This window comes from Anas platyrhynchos, chromosome 20, assembly GCF_047663525.1.
Source record: "Anas platyrhynchos isolate ZD024472 breed Pekin duck chromosome 20, IASCAAS_PekinDuck_T2T, whole genome shotgun sequence".
In the NCBI taxonomy this organism is placed as follows: Eukaryota; Metazoa; Chordata; class Aves; order Anseriformes; family Anatidae; genus Anas; species Anas platyrhynchos.
In genome coordinates, this window is record NC_092606.1 from 3,619,752 (window position 1) to 3,643,439 (window position 23,688).

At 45.7% G+C, this 23,688-nt stretch overlaps 1 protein-coding gene across 1 annotated transcript in view; it reads right to left on the reverse strand.

Moving 5' to 3' along the window:
- VPS53 (VPS53 subunit of GARP complex) overlaps positions 1-23,688 on the reverse strand; it is a 62,317-nt gene that overhangs the window by 4,734 nt on the left and 33,895 nt on the right. The window contains 7 exon segments of the mRNA XM_027472510.3: positions 1,858-1,995; positions 3,223-3,292; positions 8,503-8,651; positions 14,076-14,154; positions 17,585-17,667; positions 18,584-18,731; positions 20,216-20,458. Of these exon segments, the coding sequence (XP_027328311.2) occupies positions 1,858-1,995; positions 3,223-3,292; positions 8,503-8,651; positions 14,076-14,154; positions 17,585-17,667; positions 18,584-18,731; positions 20,216-20,458 (910 nt within the window).

Sequence of the window (23,688 nt, forward strand, 5' to 3'; positions counted from 1 at the left end):
CAGCCTCTGCACTGTGTAGGAGAGCCCTGAAAACCCCGAGGAGGAGGGCATTAGCCCGTATTTTTGATGGAGTGAGAGAGTTCTTACAAAAAAGACTCTTTAATGGACAATTTGGAAGCAGCAGAGAGTCAGGCTGAGCACCGACAGAAAGAGACGACCCGCAAGGCAAATAGAATGGACAAAGACAAACAGCCAGCTCTGGGCTCCTGCAGGCAAACCGTCCTGCAGAAATACCGGTGGCTCAGCACCAACGGGCACTTCTGAGAGGCTCTTCTACCCCATAACCGAGAGGCTGGTGCTGACACTAGCCCCAGATGCTGGGCTGTAGGTTGCCCAGACTTTGGGCAATCACATTCAGCCACTACGATTAACAAATCTCCTCCATCAGCATTCAGCCTGCTCGCCTGCTGATTATATGGGGCATTATTTTGTAAAATCTCTCTGTGGAGCATCCAACGCTGTGAGCGTGTCGCTGTTTAATTACTACCTGCTCTGACACTGAGCCCTCACTTGGGGCCGGCAGAAGTGCTTTATGCAGCGGCACGGCAAGGATGGGATGTCTGAAAAGGCACCCGTGCTGCTGCTGCCTGTGAACCTGCCACGCTTCCACCGCTCGCTGCCCGAGGCTCAGGGCTGAGCGGCAGCAATCCATTTCCTACGCTGCCTTCATGTCAGCCCCGATGAAGCCAGGGTGATATTAAGGGGACAGAAATTACTTCCACTGCTTTCCTGATTGTGTATGCAAGCTTCAAGGAAAGACCTGATTGTGTATGCAGCAGGCACCCATCTTCCTGCTCCTGTTAGCAATAAAAAGCAATTTTTCTCCAGGTCATTTCTACAAAAATTTAGACTTGCTTTAACTCATCCACTAACACCTCAGTCATTTTATTTCAAAAGCAGAGAAATTCAGAACTAATTTATGAAGTCAGAGAGCAAACTGAATGGTGACACTGCCTAGGGAGCAGAGCCACAGTGAGCAGCGGGAACCCAGCCCCTGCACCCACAGAATCACAGAACTGTAGGGGTTGGAAGGGACCTCAAGAGATCACGGGGCCCAACCCCATCGGGTCCAACCCCTCCTTGCCTCGGCCGTGGTTTGTGCAAGGCTCTTGCTGCTGCCTGGCCACCCCGCCTGACACTGGTGCCACCAAGTCACATCCCCACAGTCCTGAGAGCGAGCGGGGGACAAGCCCCTGCCCAGCAGAGCACAACTGCAAAGCTCCCAGGGCTTCCCCTGGGATCAAGCCTGACTTCTTATTTCAGAGAGACAACAGCGGGGGGGGAAGGGGAGGCAGGGAGATCGCTTTGCTTGTTACGCTTTATGAAGACAACACGCTGCTTTTGGGTCATTTTCCAGGCACCAGGTCTGGAAAATGAAAAAGGACTCTGGTGAATACAGTAACCCAGACATGTTTGCACTGGCTGTTACACTAGACAGTAAACAGGTGACTCAAGCACGGCTTGGCTCCCCTGCGTGATGGAGTCTGCACAAAGGCCTGGAGTAACCTGAACTGGAGGCTTTGCCCTGAGGCAGACACTTACGGATGTTAGCTCCGATTTTCACGAGCTCCCAAGGAAGTCTGGTGCCCCGACTCTTTTGGGAAGCAGAACTCGAGCGCTCAAGTTATCTTGAAAAACGAGGACCAAAACCCAAAGGCTACGTTAAAAGGGAGCGGCAGCAAAACCAAGGCAAATCAGCCAGGTCTCTAGAACAGCTGGCAGCACACCCCTACGAGCACGCATACATTCACGTGCGCTCTGCAACGCTGCGTTCAAAGGAAGGGCCCCCTGGAATTCGCTCGCTCCGGTTCCCAGCCCAGCAGTCTGGCTGGCAGCTTATCAAAAGTCTTGAGTTACCTTCAGGATCATTTCAGCCCGAGTCATGCCTTTCACCACTATCCGCGTGTAGCTGGCGGGAGCCTTCCTCACCACCTGGGACCCAATGGAGGGCAGATCCAGGAGAACCATCTTCAGGGAGTGGGTGTCCAGCAGCAGCTGCAACAGCAAATTGCACCCCGTTAGCCAGGCCCCATAAACCAGGCTGCCTTAGCTGCTGAAATCCAACAGGCTTAAAAGTATAACGCTTCTCACGCTGAAAACATCCCGGTAACGGGGCTGCAGAAGGAACTGACCCTTGTCACGGCACTTCAAGGAGACAAGATCACCCTCGGCTGTTTATCCCCACGGCTATTTATCAGCACCAGTTGCTGACTCTGACAGAGTTGCTGATTCTGCTTGCAGTGACTTGTGGCTGCAAAGCACCTGGCACAGGCGGATTTCTCTGTCCTCTTCCCTTTGACAGCATAAACTGGAACAGCATAAACTGGAACACCTTGACTACCTGTAGGTGTGCCGTTATTTAAATATCAAGGTCAAATGAATTAACACCCTACCTGCTCTTGCAGCTAATCAGCAATTATATCAGGATTTCTGCATTTACTCAACCACTTGATTTTTTTCTTATTTTAAAGAGAACTGCAACACAGAACTAAGCAATATCCTGTGCTCACTGTCACACGAAGCTCACAGCCTGCTGTATGCTGGTTTTTACCAGACCAGCAGCTATACAAGCAGCAAGGAGCAGCTAAATTCAGCAGAGTGCTCAACCACTGTCTGATAATGAAGTGTTGGGGGTTAGAATATCATAGAGCAAGTCACCCCAAATACTGCACCCTTCTGATTACACTGTGTGTGTTTAAAGAGGTGAGAAAAGACCAGTGAGGGCTAGAAATCTGAAAGTAGCAGCAAAGGGACTGAGCGATTACCTACTTTGAGAAAAATGGGATGTAAAAACAACAGTCTGAGAAAGACACAGGAGCTTCTTGCAGTCGTTTGTCATGAGCAACTGGCTTTTCCTTTCCATGAGCACAGTGAAGACGATCTCACCATGACACATTAGGCAGGTGCTTCGGAGGTTTGTTGTTACAGTGCTCTTGATGCTTTGACTGGCAGAGGGAGAGCTCAGCTGCCTGGGAAGGTGCCTAGGACCTCCCTCCCACCTTACAGGGTCAGCTGTGGCCACACCACTACACACCTGCTTTAACCCTGTCCTCCACCAGAACGTATCCCTGGTGCCTTACACTGACCGTGCAATTTCCAGACAACCAGAGAGCACTCAGCTGTACCAAATTCAGGCCATGTAACAGTTCTCAGCCCCTTTTTACCCTTTTACTTCTTGAGCACAGAAGTGAAATACTACTGCCAACGTGACTGCTTGCTTACCTGTTCTGCTCCCACCATGCTAATGGGTTTGCACTTGAAGAGGTGGTTAATGAACTTGGGAATGAAGGAGCTGCAGAGGAGACACAAAATGACACAAACGTCAGCATTTGGAGTCGTACAATATTCTGTGGCAACAAAGCACACAGGAACAGAACAGCACAGCTTTCCACAGAGACAAAGCGCATGGTTCTCCATCTGACTGGGCACACTAAGAATACTAAATGCGAAAGAATCGTAACAGTTTTTTTTTTTTTTTATATCTATGCAGATCTTAAAGTTGAGAAGTTGCATACATACTCCGTACATAAATTCCTATAGAGTACGCGTGAAGTGCTACAGTACAAGCTCAAGAACAAGCAAACTATTGCACATGACAACTACAGCAACACACCAGGATTTGTGCAGCTACTCATGGAGTGGAAGTATCTTGATTGTATCCAGGACCTACATTTCACTGCATGCTAGTAATTCCATAGCATGCACACTACAGACTGGACTTGAGGTCCAGCCAAGGCTGGAGGTCTGCTGGGCCCTGGCCATTCACACAGCGCGGCACTCTTCCAGACAGCTCCTAGCCAACACAATCAGGGCGATGAGAAGCTTTGTGAAAAGGAAAACACCATTACCCTCTTTTACTAACATGGGCTTTAGACTTAAAGATTATTAAATGACATACACAACAGTGCAGAAATTGGCAAAGTCATAAGCTAAGCCCAACATTCATCACCTTGGGCAACGTCTTCCAGAACATCAGCTTTGGTTTTAGCCTTTTGCTTCTTGATATGAGGCTTTGTGGTAGCTTCGCCCTTCAGTGGGAAAGCTGATGCTCCCTTTTATCGGGGGGCTGGCCAGACAAGCTCCTGCCCTACCAAGCTGCAGCCCCAGGAAAACCCAGAAGTGAGTGTGAGGAGTCAGAGGCAGCAGAGCAAACCCCTCTGGAAGGGGTGAGCCATCTGTCAGGACCATGACACCAATCCTGTTGTCTTCCTTTTACCATTTTACTTCCTTTTACTTTGTTTTTATGACGTACTCTGACTCTTCCACATGGCCTTCGCTGGTTGAACACCTGCAGGGCTCACGCTGTTTCCAGGGCCCCGTCCACGATCTGGTGGCAGGTCTTGGATTTTGGCATCTCTGTCCTGAGTTCTTGCAAGTTGGTCTGGTTTTTGTCCTCTTGAACGAGGTGCTGCTTATGGTGATCTAATTTCAGTGTGGTTCCCCCTTGCATCTGTTGAGCTGTTTCCTTTCCATGAACAAGGGAGCACGGACAGCATCTTGTTTGTCCTGCCACCTGTTTTCCAAGCCAGGGCTTTTATTTTTCACCCCTTTCTCATGAAAGAATGACAAAAGCGTAACTCAGGCACGGAGCGTGCCAAGCTGCTAAGCAAATCAAAAGAAATGGCTCAACAAAGAATCTTTCCAAGCAAAGGCTCCTTCCCTCAGACACAGCCACGACCTCTCTCACTGAATCATCTTTTCCTGGAGAGGTGTCAAGTCGAACAATTTCAAATCATTGCTGAGAACCAGCTACTGGGCTGCCCCAAACAGCTTTGAATTTGGCCACCAGAGAGACGACCTTGGCAACAAAAGCCAAGCAAGAGGAGGAAAACAAGCCCCGTCTCCTCTTGCACTAAAGCATTAAAGCAGAGACATAACCTATCTTACAAGTCCATTTTTCAGGTGTATAAATAATTCCCAGAGGGCAATTAGAGAGTGCCAAGCACAGCTGGAGCTTCGGCAGTCCTGCAAAATGAACAATTGCCAGCAGTTCTGGAGGCAGCAGCTTGCTACGAGTGGAAGAGCACAAGAGGTTAATTGTACCTTTGATCTTGCATGGGGGTCCAGCTCTCTCCCTCTGTAGGGTCAGGCGCAGAGCTAACGCTCATGCTGAGCAGGAGAAACAGGGAGAGCCTTTCGTGCTGCAGGGTGGCAGACTGGAAGGCAAAGGAACCCCCCTGCTCTCCTCTTTTTCTATTTTTTTTTGTGCTATATAACCACACGGTCTCCCACAGACAGCCCTCCCTTGCCTGAAACAATTCCCAGGCCTTTTAGGATGGCCACCCACAAGCACTGCAGCAGGGTAGAGCGACCTTCCATCCCTGCACGCCTGTTATTTCACGCTGTCTTATTGGAAACAGCTTCTCGACTCCGGCAGGACAGACAAGACAAAACACCAGATCCAAGGACTGCTCTGTTTTTTTGAGGCTTTTTTTTTTTTTTTTTTGTCTAGCAAAGACCGTCGAGAGCAGTTGCGCTTAAGTGAAAAATTTGCTCGGGTTTCTTGCCTGGGCTGGGCTCGAAGTTTGGCTCTCGGAGCGTACCGCAGGCGATCCTGACGTGAGCGGTACGTGCGTCTCCAGCGGTAAAGGCTGCGCGCACGGTTTTGTACTCTGAATGCCTTTACTCCCTGCACATCCATGGAGCTCGACTGGATGCCAGAAATCGTTTGCAGTTTCAGCCATAAAACGGAATCCAGCAAAATCTTCTCCATAGAAGCAGACAAGTCCCCAGCGTAAAAATAAAGCAGCGCAAGGCGGAGCAGGAACCTAAAGCACAGAAACCCCAGCATCTGAGAGGCTTCCATCCGAGGGTGTGGCTCTGCCAAAGCCTGTGTTTTCTTTATCCCCTGCGCTGATGATGCATTAAACACAACGCTTCGCTAAGGCAGACAGAGATGCAACCACAAGCTGTCTCCCTGGCGGGAGATGAGCTACTCCAGGATATCATTCCAGGCATCCTGGTGTCACTGTTTGCTTCACGCCGCCCTCGAGGCGGTGGCCAGCCCTTGCAGACTCACCCGGGCTTAGAAAACCAGCAGGAGCCTCCTCACTGCAATCCTTCTCCTGACTCCTCTTGCTCCGAGCTGGATCCGAAGGCCAGGGCGGTCGCAGGGAGGTGCAGTGCAGTCACCCAGCGCGTTGAGCTGTTTGTGATTAACGCCCCGCTGTTCTGGCAAGGGGAGAGCTGTTTGTTTTTCCTGCCTCTCAGCTCTTCGTCCCTGAGGTCAGGTCACCGAGTGCCCACACGCACCCCAGCAGAGCAGCCCCAGCCACACACTGCTGTGTTTTTTTCATTTCAGAGGATAAGGCCCGGGGTGCAGGGGAGCAGAGCCCTTCAGCAGCCTGCCAGCACCTCGGGGACGTCGGTGGCTTCAGCTGCTCCTCGCTGTTCAGAGGAGTGAGGGCTGCACGTTGGTCACAACAAAGCAAAAGCGACAGATCAGGTTAGAGGATTGATGCGATTTCGGATGGCAATTTTTCTTCTCCCAGACTTGGCTCGGATCCCTCAGCTTTAAATTTAGTGACTTTCGATGCCTTCTCCCCTGTGGTCCTGTAACTCAATACCAGCCCTACACACAAACCATTAGCGCTGAGAAGTGGCTGCCAGTTCAGAGACACAGGCATTAACGTACAGAGGAGCACAACGCCTGTTAAAAGGATTTTCAGTGTGGTGGAGCACACAAAAAGCCAGGTATTTATATTAGACAGGCCAGCATATTCCATAAGAATTCTGAGCCTCAAGCACACAAATGCTTGTGCACATTAAAACATCAGAAACATCAGAAGGGTTTTAAGTAGATAATGCACTCTTATCACTCTGGTAGTTTTCCTGAAAAGAAAATGGCACAGAACTCTAAACACTGTCTGGCAAAACCCCAGTATTTAGGGATTGCTCTCCTGCAACCAAATTTTCACTTCTGCACTTGATCTGCAACCCATTCAATTCTGGACTGTGTCTTAATTTTCATGTGCCACCAATCAGGAATGTGGTACTATTAAAAAGATTTTAAAGTAGTTTTTTTGCAGGTTTCTGTGATCTTCCATAGAGCAAGCCCTGAGGAAGGCTCTCAGTTTAGGTTTCAACGCGTCTCGAATGTGAGAGTTGGGTATTTTATCCAGAGTTTACTCGGTATGTGCTTAGCAATAAAGTTAAAAGGGAGACAACTAAGCTGAGGTATTAAGAGTGTGCTACGAACAGCTGAGTAAATGTTTTTTTATATTATTTATCACCATGTTAGCGATATAAAATTCAAGCGTAACCACACAGAAGGCTTAAGTGCAATAAATTTCGACTGGGACAGTATTTCAAGCAGTGATTATGGGCAATGTCATAATATGATTTATCAGTAACTGCTCTTTAATGCAAACTAATGAGTACCCAGAGATAGAAATGGGGAACGAAACTCTCAGGCCAGCCTCCCCGCTGCGAAAGCTAACGGTTCTCATGAGAGCCTACTGCATCTTTTCCTGCTGAAGCAGGAACTGAGCTTCTGGTCTCAAACCCACACAGTAACTGCCAGGCCATGCAGTTTATTTCAGGATGATTAGCTTATCAGAGATGAATGAAATGTTTAAGTGTTTTGAAGAGTGACATGCGATACGTGTGGTACTGCTCCCAAGCCTCTACCAGGACAGCCCCATGCAACTGGTTGTACACAACCGGCCAGCTCTTCCCCGGGGCTTTTTCATGGGGCACTGGCATGCAGAGCTCAACTGGTCTCAGGAAAGCAGGAAAGAATTCAAAGTGTATTCCCGAAAAAAGAGACTTTTGGTTTTGGACACAGCTTCCAAGTTTGGACTTCATCCTTTACCCTGATTCCAAAGGCAAGGGGAATTCCTGTCTCACCTTCCAGTTCCTTTCACCCTGCCCAACATCAAGTGACTCACCGGGAAGACACTCATAATTACCCTCAAAATCTAAATGTACTTTTCCACTTCTTTCTGAAACATTTTTGCACAGAAAAGCAGATTTTAATCTGTTAACTTAGAATTTATTCATTACTCTTGCCATCCTTACAGTCCTACTATTGATAGATAAGCTACTCTAAGGCAAATGATGCACCAAAATTTATGTGCTTGAAGTACTTCAGCCTTTTATCACTGAAGGAAAAGCAGGTTTCCATAACAAGAGCTGTCAACTCCTCAGTAATAGTCCTCTATATTCAGCTTTTTTAAAATGTCCAGCCCCAAACCTTCCGTACTTGGCAAAAAGTGACCGCTGATCATCAAAATATTTTATGGAATGGTTTAGGCACACAAGAAGGAACCAATCAGTGCAAACGTCTGAGAAAATCTGCCTCAGCAAGAAACTTGAGACAAGAAATTCAAGTGTCTTTCAACCTTGCCAGCAGCTGCTGGTGCTTGCTGCCCAGCACCACCTCCCTCTGTGCTCTCCCTGGGTGGGACGGGTCTTTGCCCAGGCACCGAGGAGGCAAATCGTCACGCACAGAGTAGTGAAAGCAGAGGCCCTGAGGGATTCGTTGCCGTGTGGGTAACTTACTTTGCGAACTTGATGCAGAACTGAGTGAAGTACTTCCTCGTGGATGCCAGGTTGTCGCGGATGATGGGGACGTTCTGCTTGATGTGGAGGATTACCGAGGTGACATAAGGACTCTGATCGCCAACGTGTTCCACGTTCTGCCACTGCATCTGCACGGAGAGGAAAAAACAAGCAAAAAGACTGTGTAACTCATTAGGGTTCAAGTGATATGCAAGGAAAACTGGACGAGCTTCCTGCCAAAGGATCTCTAAGGAATAATCAAGAGACTGCCTCTGCAATTCACCACTACCAAGGTCATGTTCTTCGTCACTACACTGACTGATCAAAACCATTCCCAGAACAAAACACAAAGGAGGGAAACCCAAAATGGCCCTTTTTGCACCAGAGCGGAGAGAGATTCTGCCTGGTAATGGGAAACATTAGCAGTAAAAAGGCTTTTGGAGCACCCTACACTGCTTCAATATGTAACAGTTCCCAGTTTTCTGGGATGAAGTGCCCATATAAATCCTGATTACAGGCATTTGAGAAAATAACTGCAAGCTTGCAAAGTCTGGATTCCTGTATGGCAGCCAAAGCTTTAATACTGGTGAGACTGATGACAGATAGATGGAAGAGGTAGAAATAGTCTCAAAGGCCAAAACACTCTACACCAGTGTAGCTCACATTGAAAACTCTTCTGGTGTACCAGCCAGGATGCCAGCTTCACCTCAGCCCAAATACACATTAAAAAATAAAATGAGAGGCTGAGTAATTCTTTTCGCATTTTCATTTACCATCAGCAGAAATGCAACAGACTGTTCCCTGTTAGCCAGATATGTGGCTCCCTCGACTTCCTCAGAGCTTTATTTGAAAAAGCACAGTGAGCACACAGTACAAGTCGTTTGAAAAAAAAGAATTGGGTAGAACCTTGATGTCCCTGGCAAAACATGTGTATACAAAGTCTGCTGGGAGCTCATGTTCCCCAGTGAAAGTGCTCTTAGCACCGTTACTGTTCAGAGACGATGCACTCTGCAACGTGCTCCATGTAGCAAGGTGGAGATGCAACCCTTCGTGTTGGAGATCAAACAAGAATAAAATTTGTATGAAAATCAGGACAGAAAACTGGGCAGATGCAGAAGATGAGTTTTATCTTTTGATGAGGTTTGTCCTCAAACCTTTCTTCAAAAGTTTTGGATTTTTCATGCATCTTTTTAAAAATTCCTATCTTTAATTTAGAAACAGCTACTTTGCCCCCTGCAACCCAGCTTGTTCAATTACACCCAAACATGCAGCATAAGTGACTTAATGGGCAAAGAAGCCAAAGTCTTTGCAAAATCAGTGTCTGCCAGAGTCTACACACATCCTACCACAGCCGTCTTTTTTTTAGCCAAGCAAACAAAACCCCGAAGTGCTCATTGCACAGTAACCGGGTAGCTAGCAGGGAGATTTCTTTCATCACTTGCTCTACAGGTTTTAATTCCGTCTTACTTTCAGCTGGAAGATTGCTCGGAAGACAACTGCTTTTCTGTGGCTTGTGGCAATTTTCACATCAGAAGAAAAGGCTCTGTGCCTGCCTCCCTGATGGACTCGCACACAGCCTCCCAGCGCTGGCCATTCCCAAACGAACAGACCGTCCCCATACACAGGATCAGCCAGAAAGTGGGAAGGGACTGCTGAGCTGAATTATTACAACAACAACAAAACAGTAGCCTTCTCATTTTGTTGCTTTTCATTCCAAAAGCAATACTTTACAACCGAGCCTTTAAAGCACGAGCAGTAAAAATAGCCCTTTATGTGTGTGTGTGCGGGTGCATTCCACCAGAAAAAACCCAGTAGCTGCAATGAAAGGCATAGCACACATACTGAAAAGTCATCAGAAGAAATACGAGCCCAACTCTTCTGGTAAAGCTTTGTTCCTGTCATTTTAAATTTATTCCTCCTTTTCCCCCATCCTATGTTTTTCTTGGGATGTCCACACAGCCTGCACACAGAACCAGCCCAAAGGGCAGGAGCAGGACAGGAGCAGAGGCGTCGCGCTCGGCAGCCCCAGGGAGAAGCCCCAAGCACCCGCATGCCCCAAAGACTAGGGTGATGTGGCTGGCTGCACAGCAGGGACCTGTGATACCCTCAGAGTTGGTTTTCCATAGCACAAACACACGGCCCTCAGGATTTTAGGGTGCTTTCTTAAGGAAGGGGAGGAGAAAAGAGAAACCGTGAGCAAAACCAGAGTGGTTTGGTACAAAACAAGTGCTGTACAATGTTCTGGGCATAGTGGAAACCCTAAAGTGCTCCCAGGTCCACCTGGCTGTGAACCCTATGTCCCAATGTGTCCCTATGTCCCCAAAGAGACAGGAGTAGGGTGAAAGAGCCAAACTAGGAACCACCAGGTCCCTGTGACATACCCAGTGCGGACAAGGGTCTCTAGCTAACGGGGTCGCTTTGTGGATTTAACCAGGGATGAATCAGTCTCCAAGTCTCCCCATGCACACGAGCATCTCTACTCGTTAGGGTAGGGATGTAGTGAACATCGTTAGAGGCTCTGGTACGGGGCACAGGCAGCACCCATACCACCAGGCCACCGCCTTCTCCCCTGACCTTGTGTCACCCAGGCAGGAAGAGGTGGGAGGGTGGAGGAAGGCCAGAGGGTGATGCAGGCAGCAGATATCGCTGCCTTTGAAACCATTTTAGTTTGCACTCTGCTGTATGCTGCACCTTGTCTGCTGGCTGCAGTGCACTCACACTGACTTTTAATTAGCAGCTGGCAGCTCCGATCGCTCTGCTCTTGGGTTTTCCTTGGATGTAGTGGAGAGATCATTAAAGCTCTGTGCTTAAGCACTTGCTGTTGTCCACTCAATTGTAAGGAAGTGGGAAATTACAGCTGTGCCAGAAGGATTTTTTTTTTTAGCAAAATATAAAAAACAGCAAGCAAGCTACATAAGGCACTAAAATATCCCCCAGTCCCACTTACATACGCAGTTTTACATATAAATTGATGTTTAATTCAGCAAATAAATAAAACCTTATCCAGCGCAATCCATAAACTTAATTGGGGCAAAAATATCTCATGCAGCTTAGCAGTTCCTCTTCCCAACAATTAAAAAGCACACCAGGCAACTTAAATGCCACAACGCGTTCACGGTACTTTGTCATCCACAAAAAGTTCTGTGCAGCAGCAGGTGATTTGTTGTCAGCACCCAAACTTCCCCAGTGGCTGCTCCTCCTTACCTTAGCCCTCTGGGTGCACACACCAACATCTACAACCCCCAGGACAGCAGGGGAATTGTGTGTGCTCTGTCCCAGGGTACCACACCATTAGCAGGAGTCCCCCAGAATTTACAGGGGCACTTGTATCACACTGGTAGCCCTGTCACCAGGAGGAAATTGTCTACATATTTGTTCTTCCCACCACAGTGTTCATGCGCTCGCTATTGAGAGCTACCGAGCCCTGCAGAGCAGCAGAGAGCAGGGCCCCTTGGAGCTAGCACAGCTGCTTGGCTCTGCACTGGGGACAAGCTATAGCTATCTGTGCCATCAACAGCTCCAAAATACAGACGTGCCTTTCTGGGAGCCCACGTTTATTTCAGAAGCAGCTCTGATATTGAGAATTGTAGTGAACAACTTTCACAACCACAGAGCAAACGACCACAAGCGACAAGAGCAAACCTGCTCACTTAGACATGGGGCGTTGCAGGTGGCAGGCTGAAGTGAGAGCAACACACTTGCATAAAAGTATCCTATAAGATATTTTCAAATTATTATGGCACCAGGTGTTTAGGGCCAATCCCTCCCCTATCCCACGTTCCCCTCCTATGGCCATGTTTAATCATTTTACACCTGTTGCAGAATTTGAGTAAAGATTATCACCTACAAATTTTGTAAAACGGAGCTTTGTCATCATTTACTATTTTTTCCAGAATGCCTAAGTTCAAGAATCAGCAAAACTGAGCACCACTGCCAGCTGAAAGCAATATCCATGATGCTGTATTCCGTTAACTCTCTCAGTGTCGTCTGAAGCCAAAGCAGATTTAGAGGTGTAAGCATTTCTTAATTTACTTCTATAGTTACCAAATATTTTTGCAAGAAAAAAAAAAAAAAGGATCAGCAATGTTCAATCTTGGAGAATATCAGAGTGAAGTAAATGAAAAGAAGCTAGTCAATGGAAGGGCTCTAATGGAGCAGTGGTCTTGAGACAGACGTGCCTTCACATCACAGGAAAGTTGGAATAAATCAGCCAAACAGCATCGACTCCTTCAATATAGACTGAAATTTTACACTTCTAAATACTAACTGTGCGTGTGAATAATTATATGTATTTCTTACTTACCTGTCAGAATAATAAGCCAGACCTAAAGGAAAGGCTAGAGGAGGGTGAGGGAAACAACAACTGCACCAAACCCAGGTCTAGTAAAGATCATATAAAGGGACTCTGTCTGATGCGAAGAGTGGAATGTGTGCACCAGTGACAAGTATTTATTTAGTTAATTTCACAGCACTTAACTTGTTTATATATCGTCAGTCTCATCACATATGCTGCATTTTACTGGTGTTCCAAAGACAAAAATAAATGGCCCACCAGCTGCTGCTTTCTCAAGGTTGTGGTTTACTTGGGTGTAAACAGTTAGAGCTGAGTGATTCAAACACTGCTACACTATGTGGGTTCAGGAGGAGATCTGAGGAACTGTCATGGCAAACAAGTGACACCTGCAGTGCCAAGCCCTTCCTAATGGTGTTATTTTACTGGGAAAAAGAAATCCTCTTTCCATGTGGGACATGTACAAGCTCTACCGCTAGCTGCATTCCACTTCAAATATTAGTTGGGGGTGGCGGGGCTGGTTACAGCTGGAGTACATCATAAAGCAGAAAGTTATTAAAATTCATGGCAGCAAGACAGTGTGTTGATCTGACAAAAACGCAGCTCTATGTTTAATATTTCTAATTAAAAAAAAATAGTGCAATCCACTTTTGTTGTCTTCACCTCCGTCTAAAGCAGTCTGGGTTTTCACAATACTTTGGCAAGAAACCACAGCTCTGCATTTCAAACACATAAAACCCAGCAGCGTAACTGCAACAAAATCCTTAAGCACTAATCACATGGGCCTCTCTAGGAATGGCTCCATATGTCCTCAAGAGGATCACAGAAGCAATAGGGCTCAATCCCAATTCCACATTACCCTTCAACCACCTCCATCTAACCGCCACAAACTAGCAGGCTAGTAAAATTCCTCCTCAAAGAAAATGAAGATAGCAAATGAGGTGTAGCATTTGAAGTTTCATGCTAAAAAAAAAAAAACAGTTCTCCCAATCTTTAAGACTCGTGCTAGCATTAGGATTGGAAAGTCTGAAATAGATACTTGCAGAAAGTTTTATACTGTCTGTGTGCTTTAATGTGCTGCAAAAGAATGAAAGCTCTAATGTCAATTATAGTTTTTGGAGTGAAGGATATATTTCTAGCTACAGCAATTGCTGCTCTAAGAAGAGAGAAGCAATCCATATATTGATAAGGCTTAGGGCAGTGTAAAGAATATGTCAAGAGTGAAATCAAGCCATCAGCAGACTCTAAGTGTTCCCTCTCCCCAGAACAAATCCACCCTTACCTTGCTCATCGCAGTCAGGGCAGGGTCACAGGCTGCATCCAGGTCCTGCACTAACAGCTGGATGCTGTTGGAGATCACGCTGGAAAAAAATAAAATAAATCAAGCACAAGTTTTAGAGCAGTATTCATACAGTATCAGAACTGTCTTATTTGACATGGAAGGAGGAAAATCCACTAGATCCATTATGCTGTGAATACACAAAGCTAAAATTGTACTGAAAAGAACCCTGGAAAATCTGCACGCTGTTCATTAGGGAGCCACACAAGGTGCTTCAGCATAGAGGAGATATTTTTACAGTTAATCTTTTTGTTTTGACACATAAAAGGAGTTGGAGATCAAAGATGTCAGACTGGGCAACCCCCCTGCATCAGAAAGAGGAGAAACCCCCCGAGTACTGATTAGGGCCAGGTGGGAATTCTGCTTAAAATTTAATCTAGCCTTAAAAAAGAATTAATCAGCTATCCAGTCACAGTCAATATTCTACTACTCACAGAAACTTGCGAAGATGACTTTAGGAAGTACATCTATGTGAGCTCTGAGTGTGTCTCCCATTTGGGAAGATCAAGGCAGAAGCCTTATTTACGCTACGTCTAGGACTGCAGCCATCCATTGTTTGAGTTGCTCAAAGACATATACCAGACTAAAGGACAAAGACTTTTTTTTTCTTTTATATTTAAACAGCATAATGTCGCCTAGAGGGATATTTGATCCCTCTATGTAAGGCTCAGAACCCAATGATGTGCCTAAAGGTGTAACTGATCCTAAGGCAACGGTGAAGAAACGCTGTCTGCAGCAGCTCAGACCACCCTCAGGGGCACGTAACCCAGTGCTTGCACTGGAGACAGCTCCTGTTAAAAGCAAGAAGTGAGTGCATTTCACTAAGTATAGTTTTTAAGAACAACCTAACTTTAAATCTGCTGCAGATGCCTGTTTACAGCTTCAGGATTATGTGCATAAAGCCATTTTTACTCCTGCTCTTTCTCATGATGCTACCACAGATAGGAATTCCAGCACCAGTAGGAAATCTGATCAGTGAAATCGGATCCTTCAAACCAGCTTTCCTCCCCATCACCATCTTTGTGAAGTTCTGGGTACTAATCTAGAATTCACTGTTCAAAATATATATATTTTTAAGTGTCCAGCTCCTCGTGGAGACAGGGTATCACCTGCTCACAACTTCATGGCTAGCACCTGGGTGGTGCCCTTCACTGCAGCCCACTGGCCTCGTCTGTTCCCTTTCCTAGAGCTCTAGCACAGAGATTGGAACAGAAACCTAAATGTAAGGCTGTGCCTTCAGAACAATTTGTTTGTAACGGCAAACTCATCCAAAATTAGTTGGAAAAATTACTACGGGAGATTAAGCAAACATGAGCTTTGAGTTTCATGATCCAAAACTTCCACTGGGATAAAAAACACCTGTGGCTATTTCTGCTGGTGCCTCTGCTGGGCACCGCAGGGTTTACTCCTTTGGGGGATTCCACCAGCTCAGGCAATGCCAAGAGAGGCAGACTGAAATAACTGGTCTCTTGGGCACAGCTGATTCCTGCAGGGCAGCTGCTGTCAGAAGGCTGTAGGAAAGAGTTGTGGTTTAGCACCAAAATGAAACACAACCCACTCCACGGAAGGAAAGTGACTTCATAACTAACCTCCACGTGTCAGGAGTCAGTCTACAGCTGGGTTGCCAAACTCAGGCTCTTGCCCACAACCCACAAGATCACAAATGGGGACAGAAACTGATTTGTCTACACTTCAAAATAAACACACCTGCTGCAGAAGGGTAACACCGCAGCAAATGCATTGCAAATGCAAAACATCATGACATGCCAGCAGAGCTTTGATCCTGGTTATGTTAGAAGCCACTCAAAACCTCTGCCCCAGACAGAATTTAAAAATACTTCAGCAGCAGCTAATGAATCCCCATACAATTCTGGGCAGATACACAGAAATTTGAAGATGAGGAAGCAGAGGCCACAAGCAATCTGTTGGGGCTCTAACAGAGAGCCCAGTGAGCTCAGGATTTCGGGGGGCTCTGGGCACTATCCATAACCTCAAAACAGATCAAAGGGGGTGAGGTGGGGAAGAAGCATGGATTTCTGGGTTTAAACAACCATAATTTTCCTTCTGTTGAGCTTCAAGAAGAGCGCAAAGAAAACACTTAACCTCCACAGCAGTAAAACCCTCCCAGTCAATTATTTTAAAGGTGTTCATGGTAGCTCTGCACTCTGTGTGAGGAAAGAAACGCTTCCCAGGGTATGTAATCAGCAACGTTTTATCATTTGCTTTATGATCCTGCCTAACAGGACATCAAATCCCAGAAGAAACAACTTGTTTGATGTTAAATGAGCAAATGCCAAAGAGAGTTTTATAGCTATGACTTAAACTGACAGGAGACTGAAAAAGTGCTCTATGCTGGAACAGACTGAAAGTCAATTAAAAAGTCTTTTGTTACAAAATACATCAGGCCTGATGGTTTGCCAGGTTTGGACATCTTTAAAGTTAAACGCGAGCTATACAATAAAAGTTTCCAAAACACATGGTATTGTATTAGCTGTCCACGACCGACCATCTTGAGGCAGCCACTGTGGAAACTGAGCAGTGACACAAGATAGCACAGCAACCCAAGCTTTCAGTCAGGGATTCACCCTTAAAAAGGTCTGAAAAATATCTAAAAGAAGGGGAATCTCTGCAGCCTGGGATGGAGCCCAAGCCCATGTGAAAAATATGGATGGAGATTCAGTGGGATCCTGCCCACTGGAGCAAGACAGGAGGTATCACAGGAAGGAAGTCTGAAAAAAAAAAATCTTGCTGCTATATGGGCTGAATCTTAGCTTTAGGGAGAACAGGAGTTGGTAATACAGATTATTTTCCCATCTTTGCCAAGGCTTTTTGTCTGGCATGAGGCAAAACAATTATTTTTTGCCCCAATTTCCTTCTCTCAAAAATATTCTATACGTTTGCTAGTGGTGGAGAGGAGATGATGTTAGAGGGGAATATTTTTAGCATCACTACATAAAAAGTTATTTTAATGAATGATAATCTTCTCTCAATTATAATCCCCAAATATAAGATTGGATCAGTCTTTTATGACATCTGAAATGGGGTTTGATCATACTGACAAGGCTGCTGATTAACAGTGGGAAGTTAGAGCAGGAAGGAATGTACTGAAATAGCTTCCTTTCTTGAAATGTAACAGCCACCTCGCAGAGCTGCCAAGATGCAAATGATGTTTCAAATGGAAACTCACTATTTCCTTTCCTCTTTCCAGTGCTCTTGTTCCTTTGGCTAGAATGGTGGGGAACAACTACATCTGAAGTCTGTACTACTGCTGCTGCTCCTGGACCAGCCAAGGAAGAACCATTCCTTCACCAGGGAAACGCCTTTACCTAGGCTGCATATCTGGGTGGGTCCTACTGCTGGCTGGGATTTTGTGGCTGTATTACTCCAGCACCATCTGGCTGACAAACTAGGATGTTTGATATATTGTGGGAGGATGCATCTGCTGAACATACATGCTGAAAGTGTCTGTCTCTCCCGTCAGGTTGATCCTCTCCACTAGACTCGCATCCACTTTTTCTTTGAGTTTCTCTTCCAACTGTTAGGAAACAAAAAAGCCAACAGAAAGGTCAGATTTCTTACTTGACACAACCATTTTTGAGAACTTACGTCCTGGAAAACTCAGCTTCCTAAAAACTAAGCTGTGCTCAGACTGCATCCACAACTCGGCCAGTGAACAACAGAAATCTCTCCTTGCTGGACCCCCTAGACACTGATCTGCCAGGATAGCCTACGGTGGCAGTCAAAGAAGTAAACCTCCAACATCATAAACAGAACTGTAGCATGACATGCTAATGTACCAGCTTAACACCGTGGCACCTGTCCCGCTAATAAAGCTGTAGTCCAACACCCTGGCTGTGCCCAACCTGCAGAGAGGCAGGATTGCCAGTTCTCGTGGTGAGAGGCCTCGATACAGCCAAACATCACAGCTCATCTACTATCTGTGGCATTTTGAAAGCAACTGAATGTGAGGAGCACTGTGGCTGCAAAGCGTATCAGGATAAATACCTTCTCTCCTCATTCCACCTTGCCCCAATATTTCAGGCGAGCATTTTCCCAAACCTACTCAGAATCACTGTTTTTCTTGTTCTTATAAAACAGAAATTATGAACCATGAGCAAATCCTTTTTTCCTCTCAATCCCATCAAAACAAACTATGTAGCAAGCATCGAAGGAGAGCATCCAAAACTGTGGCTACAGAGTAAGATTAAAAACATACGACTTCTCTCAGGTAGAAACAGCAAAATCAATATTTTTCTCTATGAAATACTGATTACTGAGCTCTACATTTTTGAATCTATGGGAGCAGACACTACTATGCATATTTTAGTACTTTGATTCCTGCAGTCTCCATAGCACCCTAGCCTAGCCTAGAGAGAATAGCACAGCATCTCATGACAGCAGAGGGACTGCTGTTGGGTGTCATCTGAGAGGTGCTGTAGAGGAAAGCTCACCTGCTGGGTAGTCGCCAGGCAGTACTCTGCTGTACTAAGGATGCTGCAAATGAGGCAGAGTTCTTCTAAAGTAAACTTCGCCACTTCAGAGCCTTCCTTTTCTTTCAGCAAACTAGTGATGGTGAGCCCGCTACTGCTGCTAGTTGTCCTGGAAGAAAGAAAACCTGTAAGGCTTTCAGGAGTACACAGACACACAAACTGCCAAAACACTCCTAGATTTCAAAGCCACAAGAGGTTCTTAAGACCACCAAGTCCAATGCCTTGTGCAACCAAGGGCAGTGATGTGTAACCAAATTTGCATCAAACATGTAATTACTATTTTGGTTAGGAAGTATCTTTTAGGAAGACAAATGGAACTTGATATTAAGTCTTCATGCAAAAGGACGATTCACTCGTTCACAACATGTCAGGTTAAGATGCCAGCTGAGTACACCTTTCTCCAGCTATCTTCACCTTCACTGTCAGTTACTCAAAATCTAATTAAAGATTACATGAAAATCTCAGTAACTATCGAGCAACTTGTCATATTTATCTCCTCAACACCAAACAGATGTCAAGATGCATTTGAAACTTTGGTAACCCATTTTAAAAACTGATGATATCAACAGAGAAAATCATAGAGGATGCGGCTTCTTTCCACTGTGCTCCAGTGATTAACTGCTGTGTATCAACAGAGAAAGAATTAGAACAGTTTAGAGTCAGGAAATTCCCTACCTCTCAACTCTTCATAATCCAAATCCATTAAAAAAATAGGACAGTGATATTTATCTTGGACAGCAAAAATGGAGCACACAAAAAAAAACATGTACAAAGAATGCAACCAAGGTCTGATGGAGAATGCACATAAAATTTTATCTTTCCACTTCTCTGGATGCAACCCTCTCCCCTTCCATCTGTGAAAGATTTTACTGGCTTCAGAAACTCATTCTGCTGCTCCTAGGTTTACAAGGAAAACAAACTGAAGATGGCAAATAGCATAACAAAATTGTCTGTAGTTAAGTTGGCTATATCTCAAAAACTTCCTTTAGCTTGTGCACTCACATTGGTGTAAACCTCTAATGACTTATATTTTCACTGTGTTTCTACCTACAAGTTTTATTCATGCATATATAAAATTTTACAGAGCAGAAAGTTACAGGTAGGCACTCCAGCATCACACAAATAAACCACATTCATTATAAGTTATATCTATGCATAATGTTGAGCTTATATCACTAGGGAGCTAAGAATCAAAGTGTGAACTTTTTCCCAAGCAGCAGGGTACAGGCAATATTGAAAGACAGATCTTTCTGACAAGACTTGGGCTGGCATTTCAAAAGGAACTTCAAGAAACAGTAACTCTGACTGTTAATCAAAGCCAAATATGAATTTAGCTTCCAGGGACCCTTAAAAAAATAAAAATAAAAAAAGCCATGACAGACCATTTGGTCTCTTGCTGTTTCTCATAACAACAAACTGAACATTTGAGAAAATTGTGAAGTAAATGTAGTCACACTGCTGCTCTGTGCTTTCTTTCACAGAGAAAAATAAGTGTTAACAAGTATGTATTTATTAATTATCTTCACGAAGCATCTGCTCCTCGCTGGAATGTCTCACCAGACTGTGCTGAAGCATTTGGGAAGCTAAACTCACTTGGGCAGGTTTCCAGACAGAATTTTCCAGGCGTATTCCCGAAGGTACTTCTGGAATATGGTGGTCAGGGCTATCATGGGTTCGCCTGTGCTGAGCTGGGAGCACTGCACCATGCACTTCTTGTAGTAAACAAAGAGGTCAGCACAGCTGGGCAGGACGGCTCCTCCTTCATCCACGTTGGGCTTGGGAGGACCTTGAGCCTTGAAGTCAGCCACAAACCTGTCGATCAGCTCGCTGAGATTTCTGCGGCAGGGAAACAACGGGAAGATATTTTAGTATGTTGGGGGAGGAAATGGATGGAAGAGAGAGTTATGCCTAAAACCAGATGCCGTCTTGTGACACCAATAAACACGTTTTAGTGGTTTGATGTTCCAGCCCCTTCTCATCCCCACCCTCCCAGCACAAACCTGGTGCAGTAATGAAGACTGGGTGGATGAGTAACGACCCTTTGTACTCAGAGCTTTAGTGGCAGCTTCAATCTGTTCTCCAGTCACATAGAAAAGCTCGCAAGTGTGCCAGGGCTGGGTTCAGCACATTTGATGCACACTCCAGTTTCATTCCTGGCACCGGCAGAAGGAACAGTCGGACTGCCCATATCAGCAGCCTTGGGGATTGTGGCTTTCAAGGGGATGTGCTCAGAATGGTGTGCCACTGCCACTGCTGGGTCTCATTTGGAAACCACCTGGTTTGGCACAACGTGACACATCCTTTATAGCAGTTTTATTTAGCACGAGCACAAAGTGCACTTCCTACTTAAACTCTTTTTTAAAGCCCAAAAAGCCCCACTGTTGTCTCCAGTGATTCATTATAACCTGGTCCTTACTCAAATATTTTGGTCTTTATACAACAATAAACTTCGCTCCACTGTTTCATCTTGACAAAAAGGCTTTTTTAGCATGGCAGAGGGCCAGAGCATACACAGAACCAAAAGAAACCCTCTGATCTTGGGGAGTTCCGCTGGTCCTATTCCTCCAGGGGCTGCACATCTCTGTCTCTGGAATACATAGACGTTTCAGATGACAAAATACCACTCCACTGACCAACACGAGCTGTGAAGCTCACATATTTTATACTCCCGTTTCCACTAGTCTTGGTTCTGCTTCTTCCAGCTCTCCCTTTCCCATGGCACAACCAGAACACTTACTGCTGAGTCACTAAAGCTTCTGGCTATGCTGTGCATGATCCAAATTAAAAAAAAAAAAAATAGCCTGTCAAAGAGATTTAACTTAAAATATTCTCCCAATATTAGGCAAATTCACAAAGTACCTAGCAGAGCACAGGAGTCCATGCAAAGGGACTGCATTAAGGCCTCCTGGGATGGGTCCACCCTTACAGCACATTCTTGCTTATTTCTGCCATGGAAAGGGGAAAGAAACACCACCAAAAAAACTTTTCCCCACTTTCTATCCTTTCTTTCTATTCGTCTTGTGAAAGAGACAAAAAAATTCCCATCCCATACCAGCAAACCCCACAACACTGCACAAGAGGAAGAGGTGACGTGGCTCCTCTCCAATAAACCTACAGACTGCTGCACCACGGATAATCTGCCTGGGCCCAACTGATCTACAGAGCTGTGCTTGTAATGCCTGGGCTTTAAACTGCAAAGCAAAGCTCTTAGGCTTAAACTCAGCTCCTCAAGTAGCCTCTTTCTTGATGCTTGTCACTTTCTGCTTCGAGTACTTTATGCAGCTCTGATTCTACAAACGCAGTTCCTCGGCTTGGTTACAAGAACTGTAAAAACATCAGGCTTCTCAACCGATGTGATAAATCTCTACGCTGGCATGAGCGATCGAATGCTGAGCTGCAGCATCGATTGGATTCGACCGCAGCGGAGCAAAGCCCACCTCCCCCCTGGGCTGTACGGCAGCCAAAAGGACGGCTGCTGCAGGAGGGCTCCCACGTGCTACGAGCTGCAGCATTCCTCAGGTTCTCCAGCAAAGCAGACGTGGCTTGCTGCTGTCACAAGTCCTGTTGAATTAAACAGCTGCATTTCTACCTCTGCATCTGTGCTTTGCTCCATCTGTGCGAAGTGGAGCTTTCTCAGCAGTCACCAGCCACTTTTTTTTTATTCCATATTCTCAAGGCACAGTTAGGAATGTCGAAGGGTTTTGTTTCTTTATGCTTCCTCCACATGTTCTCCTCTGCTCCAAGGTGAAGTGAAACCTGTCTGCGTTGCCCTGGTTCCCCAAGGTCTTGTCAACTGAGGTGCGTGAGGAAACGCAGCTGTCCAAAATAGCTGGGAGAGGGGGGCTGCAACTTTGTGCTCGTTCTGATCCTAACCTGGCCAAACTGCCTCTCAGAGACCGGCCAAGAGGACTGCACTTGTTTTAGCACGAGATGGACACAAGCAAAGCATCAGGATATTGTTTACTAAGGCAACTAATGCACTATTAACACACACCTCAGTTGACGTCAACAAAACTCTCATTAGTTTCAGTTGGCCCAAACACAAGATGAAGGCTAACGCCCTTTTATGAACGTGTTGGTTATACAATGGGAGCCCAAAGAATTTGGCAGAAAAATTTGCAAAAGAGGACAACCATGAAGAAGGCAGGAGAGCTACAGAAAGTGAACATTTTCTGCACATAGGCTCTGCAAAAAAGCTCAAAGCAAATTCTCAGAAGCATCACATCTGTGCTACCAAACAGTAGCATATTTACTGGGAGCAAGACCTGTCCTAATCTAACCAAAAGGAAATGTGAAATTAAAATCGCAATTCTATTCTGGTTCTCAAATCCTTTTATTCCTATTATTCCTCTTTCCTTTCACTCAGCCTATTCAGTGATTTTTCTGCATCTCTGGCAATCACAAGAGGAATTAGGCAGCTCCTTAGAAACCAGCACGAGAGAAAATCAGTGCTTGGTCAGTCAGTCTGTTCAGTGGTGTGAATGGCACTGAGCTATCTGGCTTGTTTGCAGGAGAGTTTCCACTGACTGAGTATTTTGGAAGTCCCTCTGCTCACGCGGCTGCAAACACCCACTGCAAAGCGTCAGTGTGCTGAACAATCTGAAGGACGCAGGCCTTTTAGCACACTTAACCACAGCTCTGCATACTCTCAGCACTGCAGACCCAACTATTGCTCCTGCAGAACCGCTCAGCTCACACATGTACACTTCTGTGGCTCTGACAGACCACAAAGAAGAGCTGAAGACACATATCCCAAAGGGAAAGAGAAATGAAATATGCTTCGCTGTTAAGAAACCTGATATTTACGCTGCAGTTAACAGTGGAGAACAGCATCTTTAAAGTCTTTCTTTCAGGTATCTCCTCTTAAATTGCTGCAGATTTTGGCACTGTGCTTCTTTAAACGGGTATGGAAACAATTTTTCAGGAGAAAAGGACCAGGCTGGTTTCTGCCCCAAACTTAACACAACGGGGAACGGAGCTGCCCCGCTTCTCTCTCTGTTCAAAGCCCAAGCACACAATTTTCTAAGCAACTCCTCGTTTTCAGACATCAGTAACAGATTCCTCAA